Source organism: Bufo gargarizans, chromosome 5 (genome assembly GCF_014858855.1).
Source record: "Bufo gargarizans isolate SCDJY-AF-19 chromosome 5, ASM1485885v1, whole genome shotgun sequence".
Lineage (NCBI taxonomy): Eukaryota > Metazoa > Chordata > Amphibia > Anura > Bufonidae > Bufo > Bufo gargarizans.
Genome location: NC_058084.1, coordinates 181,184,638 through 181,205,808, shown reverse-complemented (window position 1 = coordinate 181,205,808; position 21,171 = coordinate 181,184,638). Strand labels below are relative to the sequence as shown.

The 21,171-nt window shown below is 42.9% G+C and overlaps 1 protein-coding gene across 4 annotated transcripts in view; it reads left to right on the top strand.

Moving 5' to 3' along the window:
• TPK1 (thiamin pyrophosphokinase 1) overlaps window positions 1–21,171 on the top strand; it is a 730,092-nt gene that overhangs the window by 242,454 nt on the left and 466,467 nt on the right. For all 4 annotated transcript variants that reach the window (XM_044294424.1, XM_044294425.1, XM_044294426.1 and 1 more), the window contains exon 4: window positions 15,985–16,054. In XM_044294424.1, the coding sequence (XP_044150359.1) occupies window positions 15,985–16,054 (70 nt within the window). The remainder of the gene's footprint in view (window positions 1–15,984; window positions 16,055–21,171) is intronic.

Genomic DNA, 21,171 nt, shown 5'->3' with positions numbered 1-21,171 from the left:
ATTTTATTATTGAACTACAACCATGTTCTCAATGAACCCAAAAAACTCATTAATATCAAAGCTGAATATTTTTGGAACTAGTTTTTAGTTTGTTTTTAGTTTTAGCTATTTTAGGGGGATATCTGTGTGTGCAGGTGACTATTACTGTGCATAATTATTAGGCAACTTAACAAAAAACATTTATTTATTTTTACCAGTGAAACCAACATAACATCTCAACATTCACAAATATACATTTCTGACATTCAAAAACAAAACAAATCAGTGACCAATATAGCCACCTTTCTTTGCAAGGACACTCAAAAGCCTGCCATCCATGGATTCTGTCAGTGTTTTGATCTGTTCACCATCAACATTGCGTGCAGCAGCAACCACAGCCTCCCAGACACTGTTCAGAGAGGTGTACTGTTTTCCCTCCTTGTAAATCTCACATTTGATGATGGACCACAGGTTCTCAATGGGGTTCAGATCAGGTGAACAAGGAGGCCATGTCATTAGATTTTCTTCTTTTATACCCTTTCTTGCCAGCCACGCTGTGGAGTACTTGGACGCGTGTGATGGAGCATTGTCCTGCATGAAAATCATGTTTTTCTTGAAGGATGCAGATTTCTTCCTGTACCACTGCTTGAAGAAGGTGTCTTCCAGAAACTGGCAGTAGGACTGGGAGTTGAGATTAACTCCATCCTCAACCCGAAAAGGCCCCACAAGATCATCTTTGATGATACCAGCCCAAACCAGTACTCCACCTCCACCTTGCTGGCGTCTGAGTCGAACTGGAGCTCTCTGCCCTTTACCAATCCAGCCACGGGCCCATCCATCTGGCCCATCAAGACTCAGTCTTGACGTTTCAGCTTGTGTGTCTTGTTCAGTGGTGGTCGTCTTTCAGCCTTTCTTACCTTGGCCATGTCTCTGAGTATTGCACACCTTGTGCTTTTGGGCACTCCAGTGATGTTGCAGCTCTGGAATATGGCCAAACTGGTGGCAAGTGGCATCTTAGCAGCTGCACGCTTGACTTTTCTCAGTTCATGGGCAGTTATTTTGCTCCTTGGTTTTTCCACACGCTTCTTGCGACCCTGTTGACTATTTTGAATGAAACGCTTGATTGTTCGATGATCACGCTTCAGAAGCTTTGCAATTTTCAGAGTGCTGCATCCCTCTGCAAGATATCTCACTATTTTTGACTTTTCTGAGCCTGTCAAGTCCTTCTTTTGACCCATTTTGCCAAAGGAAAGGAAGTTGCCTAATAATTATGCACACCTGATATAGGGTGTTGATGTCATTAGACCACACCCCTTCTCATTACAGAGATGCACATCACCTAATATGCTTAATTGGTAGTAGGCTTTCGAGCCTATACAGCTTGGAGTAAGACAACATGCATAAAGAGGATGATGTGGTCAAAATACTCATTTGCCTAATAATTCTGCACTCCCTGTATAGTGCTCCTTTAACACCAGTACTGCACAGTGTCTTTTCTCTGCAGGAACAGGCTGTAGACACCAGTACTACTACATTAAGCTGTACTGGTTCTGGGACTATAGTGTCCTTTTAATGTGAGGTAAATTAGTTTCCAATGTAGTATTAATAACTAAACAATTAAATAATAAACATATTGCATTGTCTACTTACCACCAGGACAATAAGATGATCTGGTCTCTGGCTGCAGTCTGGCTCTTGGTCTGGCTCTGGGGACTCCCTTGTCACTCTCTTCTCCCCCCTCCCTCCCTTGTCACTCTCTTCTCCCCCCTCCCTTGTCACTCTCATTCCCTCCCTTCCTTGTCACTCTCATTCCCCCCTCCCTTGTCACTCTTATTCCCCCCTCCCTTGTCACTCTCATTTCCTCCCCCCCTCCCTTGTCACTCTCATTTCCTCCCCCCCCCCTTGTCACTCTCATTCCCCCCTCCCTTGTCACTCTCATTCCCCCCTCCCTTGTCACTCTCATTCCCCCCTCCCTTGTCACTCTCATTTCCTTCTCCCTTGTCACTCTCACCCCCCCTCCCTTGTCACTCTCATTCCCCCCCACCTCTAATGTAGCGCGGCCGAGCTCTGTTCGGTCTGCGGTACAGGAGCATTTGTTTCCTGTACCCGGCCGGACTAAAAGGAAGTGCCACATTAGAGGCGCTTCCCTCCTGTCAGTCCCTGTCTTCAGGCTGCACCTGGGCGGTGCACAATCATAGACGCGCCAGCCTGGGCAGTGCGGCAGCCACCCATTGCGGGGGAGGGCCCGCCGCCGTACTTAAAAATAAAAATAAAAACCTGCGGCAGGACCAGCCCGGCTGCCACTTAACCAACGCTTTTTTTTTAAAACCGCATGGGGACGGCGCCCCGTGCTAAATTGCGCTCTAGGCGGCTGCCTAGGTCGCCTTACAGGTGGCGCTGGCCCTGCTTGCTTTAATACTATGAGCATGCCTCAAGTGATTGAGACAGAACTACCTAAGATACATTAGAACAGTGTGACATGCGAGCTGTGAGTGGAGGGTAAGGGGGCATCTCAAAGTTACTGAGCTAGGCAAAAAATAAAAATGGGATGAGACACGAGGGCAGCTCGCTGACTCATGGGAAGTGTAGTTTACAAAGGTGCCTGGATCAGGATGAAACAGGAAGTATATGGTATTCATGCAGAGAAAGTGAAGAATAGAGGTTAAAACGGCTAAAAAAATCTGCTGAAATAAGTATAAGAAGGGTGCTGGAGAGCTTTCAAGCCTAAAGCAAGGTATTTCGTTATTTTTAAAGCTGCTTTATAACCCCTTTAATATATAAAGAAATTAGCATACTTGTGCAAATAATGATTTGCATCATAAACTTAGATGTTTGCTATCCTGTGTCCATAAAGGAATATGGAGATGAAATTTGTAAATTTCACTTTTTTAGCAGATTTTCCATTTGAATCTATTTTTTTCTTGAACACATCAAGGGTTAACAGCCAAACAAAACTCAATATTTATTACCTTGATTCAGCAGTTTACAGAAACACCCCACATGTGGTCGTAAACAGATGTAAGGGCACACGGCAGGGCACAGAAGAAAAGGAACACCATATGGTTTTTGGAAGGCAGATTTTGCCGGACTAGTTTTTAGATGCCATGTCCCATTTGAAGCCCCTCTGATGCACCCTTACAGTAGAAACTCCCAAAAAGTGACCCCATTTTGGAAACTAGGGGATAAGGTGCCAGTTTTATTGGTACCATTTTTGGGTACATATGATATTTTGATCATTCATTATTACACTTTATGATGCAAGGTGACCAATTTTTTTTTAATTTTGCCACAGATTTTTTATTTATTTTTACAGCGCTGTTAGGTCATGTGATATTTTTATAGAGCAGATCGTTACAGACGTGGCAAGACCTAATATGTATACTTTTTCTTATTTAAGTTTTACACAATATTAGCATTTTTTAAACCAAAAAATGATGTTTTCATAGTCTGAGAGCCATAGCTTTTTTATTTTTTTACCTATTGTCTTGGGTAGGATCTAATTTTTTGTGGGATGAGGTGACGGTTTTATTGGTAGCATTTTGTGGGACATACGCCTTTTTGATTGCTTGGTGCTGCACTTTTTTTTTACGGTGTTCATCTGAGGGGTTACGGCATGTGACACTTTTATAGAGCTGGTTGTTACAGATGTGGAGATAGCTAATATGTATACTTTTTTCCACTTTAACACAATAATAGCATATTTGAAAGAAAAAAATTATGTTTTAGTGTCTCCATGTTCTGAGAGATATATTTTTTTCTTTTTTTAGTGATTTTCTTATATAGGGTCTTGTTTTTTGCGTGATAAGGTGACTGTTTTATTGGTATCATTTTGTTTCGACATACGCTTTTTTGATATCGCTTGGTGTTTCACTTTTTGAGATGTAAGGTGACAAAAATGGCTTTTTTGACACAGTTTTTATTTTATTTTTTTATGGTGTTTATCGGACGGGGTGGATCATGTGATATATTTATAGAGTAGTCGTTACGGACGCGGCGATACCTAATATGTGTGTTTTTCCTTTTTTTTTCTATTTCTTATTATGAAATCTGGGGAAAGGGGCGTTTTTTTTCTTCTTTTTTTTACTTGAAACTTTTTTTTTTATTAAAAACACTTTTTTTTTAACTTTATTTCTGTCCCACATCTGTATTGCAATGCATTGCCTGTTAGTGTATTAGACTGAGTAATACACTAACAGGTTGCCTAGGAGACCCAGCCTGAGGCTGGATCTCCTCGCCACCTGTAGAAGGCAGGACCCGATGCCATGCAAGTCATTGGGCAGCCTCTGCATGGCATCTGGTTGCCTTGTCACCCATCGGGTTCCCGCCACAGCAGCGCAGGGACTCGATGGGCTCCCTAACCCGCAGCAAACCCTTTCTATGTCGCTGTCAGCGCTGACCGCGGTATAGAAGGGTTTAATCTGCCAGCATCGCTGTAAACAGCAATGCCGGTGGATACAGCAGGGGCCCGCCTATCAGGGACTGCCAGACCCTTGCAGTGATCGGGCGCGCACTGCTCCGGTGCCAGCCCGATCACCATGACGTACTATTACGTCAAAATGCAGGAAGTAACTGACTTCCATGACGTAATAGTAGTTCACATGTCGGGAAGGGGTTAAACATGGCACCCACTCAGAAGTTGAGCAAGCACTGTAGTCGCCAGGTACATTTAACCCCTCAGATTCCATGGACTTTTTCCAAATGACTTCCCTGCGCTGCGATCGAGGGAGCCATTCAGTTGTTATGGCAGCCTTGGGCTCAATGAAGGACCTATGGCCTGCCACAGCAATGTTCCTATTCACTTAAATGTGAAAAAATAAGGTAATAATAAACAATAAAAAATAAAGATAATTGGCATTGCCACATCCCAAAATAATTGTATCAAAATAAAAATTTATTTATTTTGTATGGCCGATTCTGCATTTTGTTGTCGCTTCTTCTCCCCCAAAAGATTGAATAAAAAGTCATGAAAAAGTCATAGCACTCCAAAATGGTATCAATAAAAACTATAGATGCAACTTATGATGTTTTAGAGACATACAGACGTGGACAAAATTGTTGGTACCCTTTGGTCAATGAAAGAAAAAGTCACAATGGTCACAGAAATAACTTTAATCTGACAAAAGTAATAATAAATTAAAATTCTATAAATGTTAACCAATGAAAGTCAGACATTGTTTTTCAACCATGCTTCAACAGAATTATGTAAAAAAATAAACTCATGAAACAGGCATGGACAAAAATGATGGTACCCCTAGAAAACACAGAACATAATGTGACCAAAGGGACATGTTAATTCAAGGTGTGTCCACTAATTAGCATCACAGGTGTCTACAACCTTGTAATCAGCCATTGGGCCTATATATATGGCTCCAGGTAATCACTGTGTTGTTTGGTGATATGGTGTGTACCACACTCGACATGGACCAGAGGAAGCAAAGGAAAGAGCTGTCTCAAGAGATCAGAAAGAAAATTATAGACAAGCATGTTAAAGGTAAAGGCTATAAGACCATCTCCAAGCAACTAGATGTTCCTGTGAGTACAGTTGCACATATTATTCATAAGTTTAAGATCCATGGGACTGTAGCCAACCTCCCTGGACGTGGCCGCAGGAGGAAAATTGATGACAAATCTAAGAGACGGATAATCCGAATGGTAACAAAAGAGCCTAGAAAGACTTCTAAAGAGATTCAAGGTGAACTTCATGCTCAAGGAACATCAGTGTCAGATCGCACCATCCGTCGTTGTTTGAGCCAAAGTGGACTACATGGGAGACGACCAAGGAGGACACCATTGTTGAAAACGAATCATAAAAAAGCAAGACTGGAATATGCCAAACTACATGTTGACAAGCCACAAAGCTTCTGGGAGAATGTCCTGTGGACAGATGAGACAAAAATCGAAGTTTTTGCCAAGGCACATCAGCTGTATGTTCACAGACGAAAAAATGAAGCATATCAAGAAAAGAACACTGTCCCTACTGTGAAACATGGAGGAGGCTCTGTTATGTTCTGGGGCTGCTTTGCTGCGTCTGGCACAGGGTGTCTTGAATCTGTGCAGGGTACAATGAAATCTCAAGACTATCAAGGAATTCTAGAGAGAAATGTACTAGCCAGTGTCAGAAAGCTTGGTCTCAGTCGCAGGTCATGGGTCTTGCAACAGGACAATGACCCAAAACACACCGCTAAAAACACCCAAGAATGGCTAAGAGGAAAAAATTGGACTATTCTAAAGTGGCCTTCTATGAGCCCTGACCTCAATCCTATTGAGCATCTTTGGAAGGAGCTGAAACATGCAGTCTGGAAAAGGCACCCTTCAAACCGGACACAACTGGAGCAGTTTGCTCATGAGGAGTGGGCCAAAATACCTGCTGAGAGGTGCAGATGTCTCATTGACAGTTACAGGAAGCGTTTGATTGCAGTGATTGCCTCAAAAGGTTGCGCAACAAAATATTAAGTTAGGGGTACCATCATTTTTGTCCATGCCTGTTTCATGAGTTTATTTTTTTACATAATTCTGTTGAAGCATGGTTGAAAAACAATGTCTGACTTTCATTGGTTAACATTTATAGAATTTTAATTTATTATTACTTTTGTCAGATTAAAGTTATTTCTGTGACCATTGTGACTTTTTCTTTCATTGACCAAAGGGTACCAACAATTTTGTCCACGTCTGTATCAATAGTTGTGATTGATCTGAGGGTATCCGATTGCTGAGACCCTTAGGCCCCTTTGCAGACGAGCGTTCCTCCCGCAGCGAGTCTGCATCGCAGCACCTAGCCTGAGCTCCCAAGACTGACAGGATTCACATAGCATTATATTGATTTATGATTCTATGTAACCCTTACAGTTCTGGAATGTATTGGATAACAGTGGCAGCATTATGCCAGTGTTATCCAATACATTCCAGAACTGTACGGTTTTTTTTATGCTATGTGACCCCCGGCAACGCTGGGAGGTCAGGCTGGGAGCTGCTTTGCGGACTCGCTGTGGGAGGAACGCTCGTCTGCAAGGGTCCTTACAGTTTTACACATCGAGGGGAGTGAAGTGTGCATATATCACACTTTCTCTCCTCGCAGGACGGAATAGAAACATGCCCATAGACTTCTATGGAGCCTGTTTCATGCAATGAGGAGAGATATGTGCACACTTCTTTCCCTCATTCTAGAGAACAGTGGGGGTCTCAGCACTCAGACCCCCACCAATCACAACTTTTGATATGTAACTATAACATCAAAAGTTATATGAAAAGTTAGTAAAGAAAAACTATATAAATGTGGTATTGTTGTAATTATATGGACCCAGAGAATGAAGGTAACAGCTCAGTTTTGCCACATAGGGAACCCCGTAAAACTAAAACCCATAAAATGATTGGGGAGTTGCATTTTTTTTTCCAATTCTACCCCATTTGGAATTTTTCAAGCTTCCCACTACATCATTTGCAATTTACAAGGGAGACATTGTTTAGTTTAGTTTAGTGATGTATTGAATGTGCCATTGCGTACTGCTGGTAGCATTCTGTTGCACCTGGTAGCCTGTGTCACATGGTCTGTTATAGATGGGGCTTACAGCCTTATCATCTCTCCCACTACATGAGTGATTCCACTATGGAGGTATGTGGGAGCTTGGCTGTAAGTTGTATTTTAGTACCTCTCAGACCGTGTTCACACACCGTGGTAGGAACCGATGCCACACTGACGGTGGTGCAAAAGGGCTCCGATGTGTTCCTGACAGGAATACATTGTCTAAAGTCTCAGCTCTTAACATCAGCCTGAGGGATTAGCCAGTGTTGTCAGTTGCATATCATTGTGGTGCACCTTTCGCAGTAATTTAGCCATTAGAAAGCACAACTTGTCCCACAAGCCCACATACGGCTATGTGCAAGAAAAAAGGGAGTAAAAAATATGAAAATTGCTGGGGTTAAGGGTCCATTCACACGTCTGTAGTGTATTGCGGATCCACAATGCACCCAGCCAGCACCCCCATAGAAATACCTATTCTTGGCCGCAATTGCTGTCCGCATCCATTCCTGCCCCATAGAGAATAAATGGGTCTGCACCCGTTCCGCAATTTGCGGAACGGATGCGGACCCGTTATTACGGACATGTGAATGGTTTATCCTGTTTACGAGAAAGTACGTTCTTAACTAAAAAGCATACTGCGATATTTCAAGAGCAGCTACATGTGAGGAAAGGGTGACAAGAATCATTTCTGAGATTGCTGTTTTGTTTGTATAAGTTATCCCATTCCACACGTATAATGATGAAGCCATCTGTCTGAATTAACTTTGTAATGTTTTGATTTTCCCTTCATAATGCCAAAATCAATTGTGATATTATCTGTATTTCCCAAAGGTTCTCTTACCTCATTTACTTCCCCTTAACAGTACTGCCTAAAAATTGATATGAAATTGCTTTTCGCTAAATAGATTCTGAGAACTAGCTGTGTTACAACGCATATCTTAGAATTTTTTAAGGAGAATTTTCATTCTTAAAAAATCCACTTAGCATTTTTTACCATAATAACTTGGAACATTTTTAGTGTTTATATAAAGAATTCCCTTGTAATAATCTTAGTAAACTCTCAGCTTAAGGTCGAATGCACGCGGCCGTGTTCCGCGGCCGAGAGCGGTCCGTGGTAACACGGCCTGGCATCCTGTTGAGAGCAGGAGCGCACAACGTCATTGGTTGCTATGAGGCCGTGCGCTTCATGCCGCCGCTGGACTACAGTAATACACTGGTATAGTGTATTACTGTAGTCCAGCGGCGGCATGAAGCGCACAACGTCATAGAAACCAATGACGCCGTGCGCTCCTGCTCTCAACAGATTGCCAGGCCGTGTTACCAAGGACAGCTCTTGGCCGCGGAACACGGCCGCGTGCATTTGGGCTAGGAGTAACTGCACACAATGCAGATTATGTGTGTTTTTCCACGCAGATTTTTGCAGTATCAAAAGCGTGAACAAGATTGGACAAGTCTCATGGATATTTAGCTTTTCTCTTCCGTGTGGAAATTGTGCTGCCGTACAGATTAAATAATGTGCAGCATATCAATACTTTGCTGTAGACTTCAATGGGGTTATGAAATGTTTTTTTTTTTTTTTAAATCTGCCTATAAAAAAAAAAAAAAAAAACACCAAAACCACAATAAATAGTACAGATATATGTGTGTTTTTTGTGCACCTTGTGCATATGGGTCATCCACACAGGTTGTATTTTGGTGCGTAAAATCTGCAGTGGATTTTGCTGCAGATCCACAGCAAAATTCATGACAAATCCACATGAAAAGTCACAGGAGCATGCAGATTTGCAGCGAATTCCACCCTTTACGTTGCAAAAGGGAAAATGATAGTTACATAGTTTGTAATGCTGATAAAAGACCTCCAGGTCATCCTATTACCCTACAAAGTTGATTCAGAGGATGGCAAAACAAAGCAAAACCATGGACACTGTGCAGTAACAGCCAATTTTACTCATCTTAGGGCAACAACAAAAATTCTAACTCCAAATCTGTCAACCATTGCCATAAATTGAAATGCTGCGGACTCTTGGTTTTGGCTCACAATCACTGATGGAAATCACTGATCAAACACTGATGTGTGAATGAGGCTTAATTCCGCAGGTCATTATGGAGATACCAAATCTAGGCCTCGTTCACATTTCCAATTTTCACTGATGTGTGCTGTAATCATCTTCCACGGACAGCACACTTACCCATTGATTTAAATGTGTCTGTTCACATTTCAATATTTTTTTACTGACCATGGGTCAGTAAAAAAAATCACGGGGACATGCGCTACTTTGCTCCATAATGCGGACCAAGCACCATTGAAGTCTAAAGGTCCGTGAATATCACTGACACACATCTGTGTTGTGTCTGAATTGCATTCACTGAAGACTGATAGGAGATTCTTTGGAAATTCATTTTCAGCCTGCGTGAATTACGGATGACACGCGGATGGTAAAAACTGACAAACGGACCAACCATGAATCCTTCATGGACAGCTTCACGGATAAAGCATGTACCCTTTTTTCTAAACTACTTTTTCAAAACTTAAAGGGAACCTGTCATCAACTCTCACTGAAGGCAGCATAAAATAGTGACAGAAATGCTGATTTCCGCGGTGTGTCACTCATGAGCTAAAAGTAAGTGGTTGCTGAGAACCAGCATCATAATCCTTGCAGCACAGGCATTGAAAAGAATCAAATCTACCTGAGAAGAGTCCTGGTTATCCATAATCTCCTGCTTTCTCACCCATCTGCTCATGACTGGCAGTTCTCTCCTAGAGAGAAAGGAAGAAAATGAGGTAGAAGCCTGTCAGTCAATCAGCAGGTGGGCAGGGAGGGCAGGAATTCAGGAATAACCAGGACTCTTCCAGGTCCAGTCTGCAATGATTGTGATGTTGGTTCTCGGCAGCGACTTACTTTTAACTTATAAATGACAGACCGCTGAAATCAACATATCTGTCTCTACTTTATGCTGCTGTTAGTATGGACAGCATAAAGTTGATGACAGGTTCCCTTTAAAGGGGTTGTCTCACTGACACCTCCTTATTTGAGTCCTCAGTGCATGGTGCCTCTGCTGTGAGTGATGGAGCAGGCACGCGATGCTGGGATAATATAATACCGCCCCTTGCCTACACGTGCAAGCTTGCGATGCTGCTAGACTATCAGAAGCACTAGTAGTCTCAGCGGAGCAGACCCTGTACAGATCGGCACAATCTATGGTAAGTGGTTGCCGCGATCTGTTTCTTGCAGGAGAGAATGACAGTGGCGATTTAGAGGTGGCCGAGAACAGGTGCTACTGTTTATGCATGTGGTCCTGTGCGCGCTCGCTCCATCGATTCTCTGCCACTAGAAAGGCCAGTTTTTTCCTTGCTATGAGCAATCATGGCCACCACTACTGCTCTCCAGAGGTGGTCGTAACCCCTAGAGACAAGCGGTCTATAAAGAGAAAGAAGAAGAAAGACAGTGAGGACCAGAACCATAACTGCTAATGCATCTACATTAGCAAGTTACTAATATCAATGTTACGCCTCATTCACACGTCAGTGATTTCCATCAGTGATTGTGAGCCAAAACCTGGTACGGCTCTAAACACAGAACAGGATCGGATCTTTCCTTTATACCTTATGTCTGTGGAGCCTCTAATCCTAGTTTTGGCTCACAGTCACTGATGGAAATCACTGACCAAACACTGACTGTGTGAATGAGGCCTTATACACATGATAAATATAACTTGATGTGGTGAGACAACCCCTTTAAAGGAAGTCTGTCTCCAGTAGCAGCCGTAATAAGGCTTTGTTCACAAGAATCCAACCCATTGCTTTAATATTTTACAATTTAAAATATGTAGGTGATCTGTTACCTGCACGTAGGGCATTCCCGCTGCCCTTAGAGCATGAAGGATCCCCTCCTTCAGCCTCCCAGCCACTCCCTCCGATGTTTGATTGGCAGGATCGGGTATTAGCTATGTCATCCTGCCGGGTTCTGTCTTGCACAATTAAACAATGCTGCACGTGCATGTCCTGCCGGTCCAGGCTGATAGAGCAGGAGCGCGCCGAGCCCCCGCACCCCACCGCAGGGGAGACCCGTGCTGTGCTAAGTCTTGGCCCAGCTTAAGCCCCCTTAGTGAACGCTGTAAAAAGGCGTATTGGTGGTCACTAAGGGGTGAAGCACACATTTATTCCTAGAATTATTTTGCTAGAGCTCAGTAATCTGGGCATTCTTCAGTTAATTTAACACTAATAATGACGACTATACAATTCTACTATACATTTAGTCTAATATTCTCTTCTTATCACTTTGCAGTTTGTACTGACGCTGTCACTTTAAGTTAATGCCTTTTTTTTTTATTGTGGTTTATTGCGTTTCTTCGGCGAGTGATATACTGTAGCTTTGACCAGAGAATTGGACTGTAAACAGAATTTTCATCAGGTCGCTAAAAACTATGTTGTATGCATTTGTCTGCTTGGTTTCATTCTGTCAGGGACCAATTGATTACACTCCACAATTCACTTCCAAGAAAATGAAGGAAAAAGAAAACGATACAACCCCATCCACGACAGGTTATGTTTATTTTGACAGATTTATTAAAGTTGAATTTCGGAGCGGCTTGGATGTGGAAGCATTTGAGATTTAAGTGCAAAATCAAATGCGGTGAACTTCTGGCAGTAGTATCAATGTCCCTTTACTTACAGTTTAATTTATAAATCGCAGTGTGCTACAAACAAATTGAAGATATGAGGCAGAACTGTAGCCAGACAGATAAAATTGTATCATTCAACGTGTATTGTACGCAGTCAGGCAATACATGAAAGTCTTGTAGACCCTCTATGGACATCTTTCTGTCTAGGAGCCTAATATTCAAAATATAAAATCTATGTCCTCTGGTAAAAACGGAAGAATGATTTCCTCTTCGCCATGTTTTTTTATTCTTATTTTTTGAATATCCGTATAGCAAGAGATGACTGGAGAATTACAGTATGAGAATTGGTTAACCTGTTCAGGGCCACAGCATTAAATAGGTTTTCTGGTGACATAAAAAATTAATGACACCAGTATTTAACTTTACTACATTATATGTCAGATGATTCTGAATGCATTTTGACTCTTCCAGTGTGAACCTCTCCCTGGGTTTACATGCCAACATAAGACTCACGGGACTGTCTGTAGCATCAGTTCCCATTTCAAACATCACATATCCAAGCCTGCTTGAAGCCCTGCTGTAAAAACCAAGCCCTGAGACATAGCATCACTGCTGACATCACGTCTACAAGGCAGGACCTTTGTTGAGCTGACACTATTAGTGGTGTCCCTTTTGCCTTCTTCCTCTGGTCTTCAGGCTTGGCTTTCTCCCCCCTATAGTTCTCAATTTCTGCTTTTAAAGGGTCAGGCCCACACCGATGCACCTGTTCCCCACCCAAAGTCTAGCTGGCACAGTATTGTTCAGGACCTTACTCATCTTCCTATGCCTAAGCAATAAGATCTATCTGATGCCACTAGCTAGTAAGGTGTACTTGTGGTCCATATTCTAGGTTTGATATTGCTTCTCCTCTTCTCTACCTGTCTGCTGCCTGTCTGACCACCGTTGTTCCAAAATGTCTGTCTTTCCTGATTTATGCCTATTCATGTCTTCTGCCTGAAAATTCTGTACTGCACTCTATCCTCAAGTGCCATCCTAGTCAGTTCTTGATAATGAAGACTACTGCTGGATTTAGCTGCAATTCCTTAGCGAAGTTCAGATCCCTCTATAAGCGCTCATGCACACGAACATGTGTGGCCAGTGCCCATATTGCAGCCTGCAAACAGCACTAGCCACATGCCCTCCAGATCACAGATGCAGACCCATTCACTTGAATGGGTCTGCAATCCGCAAGATACAGAGCAGAGGCATGGAGTGGAAGCCCACGGAAGCACTGCGGAGTGGGACATATTCATTTTTTTTGCAGTGTGGACTGAATTTTGTGGATCAAGTGAATGGGTTATTTGCGGTCCGCAGCACGGGGCGCACCCGTTCGTGTGCATTAGCCCTAAGAGTTAAAGGTTGAATATCGGGAAATCCGTTAGACACTGTTTCTGGGTTTAGACCTAAGCCAAATCATTGTAACTCTGTGGATCCACATTATTTTCTTTAAGGTGTGTGACAATGACACTTTCTTATTTGCTAATTTGAAAACTCACTTTGGTAGCCCAATAATAAATAAACAACTTGTAACCCATCACTTGTGCAAAATCACTAACATTCTCCAGGGACAAAAACACTACTCCAGATTTACTAATCCTATAGATGGCTTAAAGTTAGACAACTCACCTAGACATGCATGATATTTAAAGAGAACCTGTCAGCTTTATTATGCTGCCTTTACTGAAAGAAGCAGGGTGTAGCGACAGACTCGTTGACTTCAGCAGTCTGCCACCGCCGTGATGGCATTCAGTATTTTTATAGTACTGATCTACCAAAGCCCATGCCAGTGCCCCAAGATAGGAGAGTCCAATTCTGCTCGCTAACTCCACCTTTTGCCATCTTCAGATGAGCCTGGGCAAATTTCTTTCCTGTTTGTGCATAGGAATTAAACTTGGAGGAGGGGAGGGCGGGTTTATTAAGCAGCATCAGGACTCGTCTCTCTCTCAGCTGTGGTGCTTGCTGCAGGCCATGGCACGTCAGTATTCTGAAAGCACAGCCATCACATGAGTGACAGACCTCTGAAATTAGCAGGTCTGTCATTACACTAAGTCCCCTTTCACACGAGCGTGACGGATGCGTTCAGTGAAATTCGCACCATTTTGCATGCAAGTTCAGTCAGTTTTGTCTGCAATTGCGTTCAGTTGTTCAGTTTTTTCCGTGCGGGTGCAATGCGTTTTGATGCGTTTTTCAAGCGCGTGATAAAAAACCTGAAGGTTTACAAACAACATCTCTTATCAACCTTCAGTGAAAAACGCATCGCACCCGCACTTGCTTCCGCATGCAATGCGTTTTTCACTGAAGCCCCATTCACTTCTATAGGGCCAGGGCTGTGTGAAAAACGCAGAATATAGAATGTGCTGTGTTTTTCACGCAACACAGAACTGATGTGTGAGAATAAAACGCTCATGAACACTGACCCATTGAAATAAATGGGTCAGGATTCAGTGCGGGTGCTATGCATTCACGTCACGCATTGCACCAGCACGGAAAACTCACTCGTGTGAAAAGGGGCCTAAGCGGCATGATAATGCAGCTGAAAGGTTCCCTTTAACACATTGCCTCAGGCTGGATGATAACGTTGGTGCATAGATACTTTTGTGTAGCTTGATGTATTCATAAATTGACAACTGGATGTTACCAATCACCTTATCAATCCAACATCCCTCTTTTATGGCAGACGGGTTATGCCTCATGCAGACGTTTGTGTCAGTTTTGGATCAGTGGTAACATGGACCGTGTTCAATCCGTGTTTTCTCCCGTGACAGATCTGTGTTGGGTCAATGGGTCAGTTTTTTGCTGTCCGTGTTGCATCCGCGTTTCACTCAACAGCTGAAAAATAATTTTCAAAGAATCTCTTTTTAATGATCCGTGAAATATGGATACAACACGGATGGCATGCGTGGTTTTCACGGACCCATAGACTATAATGAGCATGAGAGATCCGTGAACACGGACAAAGTAGAGCATGCATCCGTGGTAAAAAAACGGACCCACGGATCGTGCTGAAACACTGATGTGTGAATACACACATTAAAATGAATAGGGACGTGTGCTGTCCGTGGAGAACACGTACAGCGCACGTCCGTGAAACACTGATGTCTGCATGAGGCTTTAGGGTTACACCCTTATTCCCAGTTGTCAGTAGAAATCCTGAAAATAGAAGTGTACGATGACATTACTGAAACAAACATCTCAGGAGAATTGACAGGTCCTCTTTTAAAAGGGTGGAATAATGTATTTTCCAAGACAAAACTTAATCCCAGACCCACAATATCTAACCTAAAAGTCCTAGGATGTAGGACTGAAATATCATCTTATTTATCTCCTCTTGCTCATGATGCCCTCAACACCCTATTGAGTGTGTCAGGAAGCGTCGAGTAATCTTGTTTAGCATTGACTAGCATATCATAATGTAAAAATGTGAATACGGTATAAGGGTCCATTCACACGTCCGCAAAATGGGTCTGCATCCGTTCCGCAATTTTGCGGAACTGGTGCGGGCCCGTTAATTTTCAATGGGGCCGCAAAAGATACTGACAGATGCGACCCCGCAAAAAAAATAGAATGTGTCCTATTCTTGTCAACAGACACGGACAAGAATATGCATTTCTATCATAGTGCTGGCCATGTGAGGTCCGCAAAATGCGGAACGCACATGACTAGTGTCATGCGGACCGCAAAACAGTTGTGCGCGTGTGAATGGACCCTAATGTTTCATAATGCAGTAATGGTAATAGTAATAATAATGCTTTATGTCTATTTGATATTATTGGATAGATGATTGCAATACAGAGATTTCATAGTTCGATACTGTTTTCTTGTAGCTACTATAAAAGCCTGTGCCGATGGAGGAGCAAATCGTTTACATAGCGTCACAGTTGGTCAAGAAGACAAGTAAGTTTTAGTTTAATTATGGACGATGTAAAGCACATAGTACATAGTTACATTTTTCTTTGCTCTCCTAGACTCTCTGTCTTTGCTTCCATGTTGCACTCAATTCTATTTAATAAAGTGGCACTCTGTCTGTATAATGTATATTACATTACAATGATACTTTTCATTCATAATGTGGTATATTAGATGTAAGCAAAATTTAGGTTTCTTTACTCCCTTAAAGGGGGTGTTCCATGAATGTTTTACGTTTTTCAAACCAGGACCTGGGTCTGAATACCCTTGTAATCAGGGCCGGTGCAAGGATTTTTGCCAACACAAGCGAAGCTACATTTTAGCGCCCCCCCCCCCCTTTCCCGCGCCCCATCCATGATCACATCATTAACCCCCGCCCAGACGGCCCTGGCCCCATCCTGATCACATCATTACCCCCTATTGACAATAGGGGGTAATGATGTGATCATGGATGGGGCCGGGGCCAGGGCCGACCGGGCGGGAGGGGTGGGAATGATGTGCCATGGGGGGGAGAAATGTGACACACAATAGGCTATTGTGTCACATTTCTCCCCCCCCATGGCACTTAATCCCCCCCCTGACGGACGGCTCTGGCCCCATCCATGATCACATCATTACCCCCTATTGTGTCACATTTTACCCCCCCATGGAACATCATTCCCCCCCCCCCGGCCGACCCTTCCTGGCGGCCTGGCCCCATTCCCATGTCACATACAGTGGCATACTCAGAGTACAGACATTTACATTGTCCCCCCTGCCCTCCCTCCATCATGTCACGGTCACACAAACTAGCGCCAGAGCAGAGGCGCTCAGGCTTAGCATGGCATCAATGATGTGTTTAAAAAAATTAATTACAAAACAACAATAATTAATATTAGGGGGGGGGGGGGGCGGGGTGTGTGACCCCCCCAATATTAATGATTGTTTTGTAATTAATTTTTTTAAACACATCATTGATGCCATGCTAAGCCTGAGCGCCTCTGCTCTGGCGCTAGTCAGTGTGTGCGCTAGCCTAGCGCTTTTTGCTCATGGGCGCTCATCTCATCATTTTGAATTAATTTTAAACTGGTGTGACTCTTTATAAAATAGCATTAAAAATTCAATTCAGACCTACGCCTACCCTAACAAGTCCTGACCTGTCCTGTCCTGACCACGTCTCCTGCTGCTGCTGGCTGCCAGAGGGCCAGTGTGCGTCTGAATCATCTGCTCTCATCTTACTGGCGGGCGCGGCTGCCTGTGTCTGACTCAGACACAATCAGTTAGCTCGAGCCTCGCCTATGGTACCTGCGCTACCCGCCGCCGCCGTGCCGCTCTCACACCAGTCACGCCCCCTCTGCAGGTGACTGTGTTGTGTACTGTTGCCCTGACTACGATGAGCGCCGCCGGCCGACGCACGCAGGCTGGGGACGGGTGGTAATGTTGCCCTGACTATGACGAGCGCCGCGGCTGCCGGCCGGCACACGCAGGCTGGGGGCGGGCAGGTTCACTGACGGTGGCGGTGCTGCAGCACAAGCAAGTGAAAAAAAAAAAAAAAAAAAAAAAAAACGGCATTCATTCATTCTTCCGTTCTTCCGCCCTGCGCAGGGCGCGCCCTAAGGCAGCCGCTTGGTCTGCCTTATGGTAGCGCCGGCCCTGCTTGTAATTGCATACAACTTCTTTTTGCCATTTTCCTTATTTTTCTGTCCACCTCGGTAGTATCACTGGGATGGTCGCACATGCTCAGTTGCATTCAACAGCCACCAGCTTTATCTGTCATTAGAAGCATTAGAAGCTGTGACAGTTACAGGGAAAGAGCTATAGCAGAAAGGACACATCCCCTGAGAAAGGACATGCCCCCTGAGCTGTGATGTAGTGTTGTGTCACTGCTTGGTTATGAGCTGCTCAGGGAAATGTCACCACTGAAGCCAATCATTGGCTGCAGCAGTGCAGGTGATCATATCCATACTTGTCCAAAAATAAAAAAGCCAGGCACTGGAAGATGGCTTAATGGAGTCCAAGCCACAGGACTACAGTGAAAGGGAACGGGTAAATAGGAGTCTCACATTAGGGGCCATAACTAAATAGTGAAGATTCCCAGAAAACTCCTTTTAAGGGATGGATATTTTTACTCCATTTAGAGATTCTTTAACCCCTTCCTGACACATGACGTACTATTACGTCATGGAAGCCATTGGGTTCCCGCAATTTGACGCCATGGTGATTGGGCAGGCACCGGAGCGCACGATCACTGCAGGGGCCCAGCAGTCCCTGGTAGCCGGGCCCCTGCTGTAACAGCCGGCATCGCTGTAAAAGAAGATGAAGGCGGATTAACCGCTTCTATGCCGAAGTCAACGCTGACTGCGACATAGAAGGGGTTTGTGTCGGGTGAGGGAGCGCATAGAGTCCCCGCGCTGCTGTGGCGGGGACTCGATGTGTCAGAAGGCAGCCCGATGCCGTGCAGAGGCTGCCAAATGCCTTGCATGGCATCGTGACCTGCTTTCTACGAGTGCCGACCTGTTTGTGTACTACTCACTGTAGTACACGAACAGGCAATGCATTACAATACAAATGTTTTAGAATGCATTGCAGAGGGGATAAGACCCCCAAAAGTGAACATCAGAAATAAAGTTAAAAAAAAAAGTAAAAAAAAAGTGTTTTTAATCAAATTTATCGTTTAAGTAAAAAAAGAAAAAAAAAACGCGCCTTTCCCCTTATTTTATAATAAAAACTGAAAAAAAAACCACACATATTGGGTATCGCCTCGTCCATAATGACTGGCTCTATAAATATATCACATGATCCACCCTGTCCGATAAACACAAAAAAAAAAAAAAAACGGTGTAAAAAAAGCCATTTTTGTCACCTTACATCACAAACACCAAGCAATCAAAAACGTGCATGTCCCACAAAATGTTATCAATAAAACCGTCACCTTATCCCGCAAAAAATGAGCCTCTACTGACAATCGCCCAAAAAAAGAGAAAGAAACTATTGCTCTCAGAACATGGAGACACTAAAACATAATTTTTTGGGTTTAAAAACTGCTATTATTGTGCTCAAGTGAAATATATAAAAATATATAGATATTAGTTATCGCCACATCCGTGACAACCATCTCTATAAAAATATCAGATGACCTAACCCCTCAGATGAACACCGTAAAAAATAAAAAAAATATGTAAAAAAAAAAGCCATCTTTGTCACCTTACATCACAAAAATTGCAACAACAAGCGATCAAAAAGGCATATGGCCCCCAAAATAGTAGCAATCAAACAGTCACCTCATCCCGCAAAAAAATTATACCCTACCCTACACAATTGGTCAAAAAATAAAAAAGCTATCACTTTCAGACAATGGAGACACTAAAATATGATAATTTTTTGCTTCAAAACTGCTATTATTGTGCTAAAGTGAAATAAATAAAAAAAAGGATACATATTATGTATCACCATGTCTGTAACAACCAGCTCTGTAAAAATATCACATGACCTCAGGTGAACACAGTAAAAAAAAATTAAAAGAAAATGCCATTTTTGTCACCTTACATCATAAAAATTGCAACACCAAGCGATCAAAAAGGAACAATAGTACAAATCAAACAGTCACCTCATCCCACAAAAAATGAGATCTTACCTAAGACAATCAATAAAAAAAATTAAAAAAAAGCTATGACTCTCAGACTATGGGTACACTAAAATATAATTTTTTCAGTTTCAAAAATGCTATTATTGTGTAAAACTTAACTAAATAAGAAAAAGTAGACATATTAGGTATTGCTACGTCTGTAACAATCTGCTCTATAAAAATGTCATATGACCTAAAATAAAAACGGTTACCTTGCCTCACATAATATAGAACAATTAAAAATCATACAGTCAGGTCCATAAATATTGGGACATCGGCACAATTCTAAGATTTTTGGCTCTATACGCCACCACAATGGATTTGGAAGGAAACTAACTAGATGTGCTTTAACTGCAGACTGTCAGCTTTAATTTGAGGGTATTTACATCCAAATCTGGTCAACGGTGTAGGAATTACAACAGTTTGCATATGTGCCTCCCACTTGTTGAGGGGCCAAATGTAATGGGACAATTGGCTTCTCAGGTGTTCCATGGCCAGGTGTGCGTTATTCCCTCATTATCCCAATTACAATGAGCAGAGAAAAGGTCCAGAGTTAATTTTAAGTGTGCTATTTGCATTTGGAATCTGTTGCTGTCAACTCTCAAGATGAGATCCAAAGAGCTGTCACTATAAGTGAAGCAAGCCATCATTAGGCTGAAAAAACAAAACAAACCCATCAGAGAGATAGCAAAAACATTAGGCGTGGCCAAAACAACTATTTGGAACATTCTTAAAAAGAATGAACGCACTGGTGATCTTAGCAACACCAAAAGACCCGGAAGACCACAGAAAACAACTGTGGTGGATGACCGAAGAATTCTTTCCCTGGTGAAGAAATCACCCTTCACAACAGTTGGCCAGATCAAGAACACTCTCCAGGAGGTAGGTGTATGTGTGTCAAAGTCAACAATCAATCAAGAGAAGACTTCACCAGAGTGAATACAGAGGGTTCACCACAAGATGTAAACCATTGGTGAGCCTACAAAACAGGAAGGCCAGATTAGAATTTGCCAAACGACATCTTAAAAAGCCTTCACAGTTCTGGACCAATATTCTATGCACAGATGAGACCAAGATCAACTTGTACCAGAGTGATGGGAAGAGAAGAGTATGGAGAAGGAAAGGAACTGCTCATGATCCTAAGCATACCACCTCATCAGTAAAACATGGTGGTAGAAGTGTCATGGCATGGGCATGTATGGCTGCCAATGGAACTTGTTATCTTGTATTTATTGATGATGTGACTGCTGACAAAAGCAGTAGGATGAATTCTGAAGTGTTTCAGGCAATATTATCTGCTCATATTCATCCAAATGCTTCAGAACTCATTGGACGGCGCTTCACAGTGCAGATGGACAACGACCCAAAGCATTCTGCAAAAGCAACCAAAGAGCTTTTTAAGGGAAAGAAGTGGAATGTTATGCAATGGCTAAGTCAATCACCTGACCTGAATCTGGTTGAGCATGCATTTCACTTGCTGAAGACAAAACTGAAGGGAAAA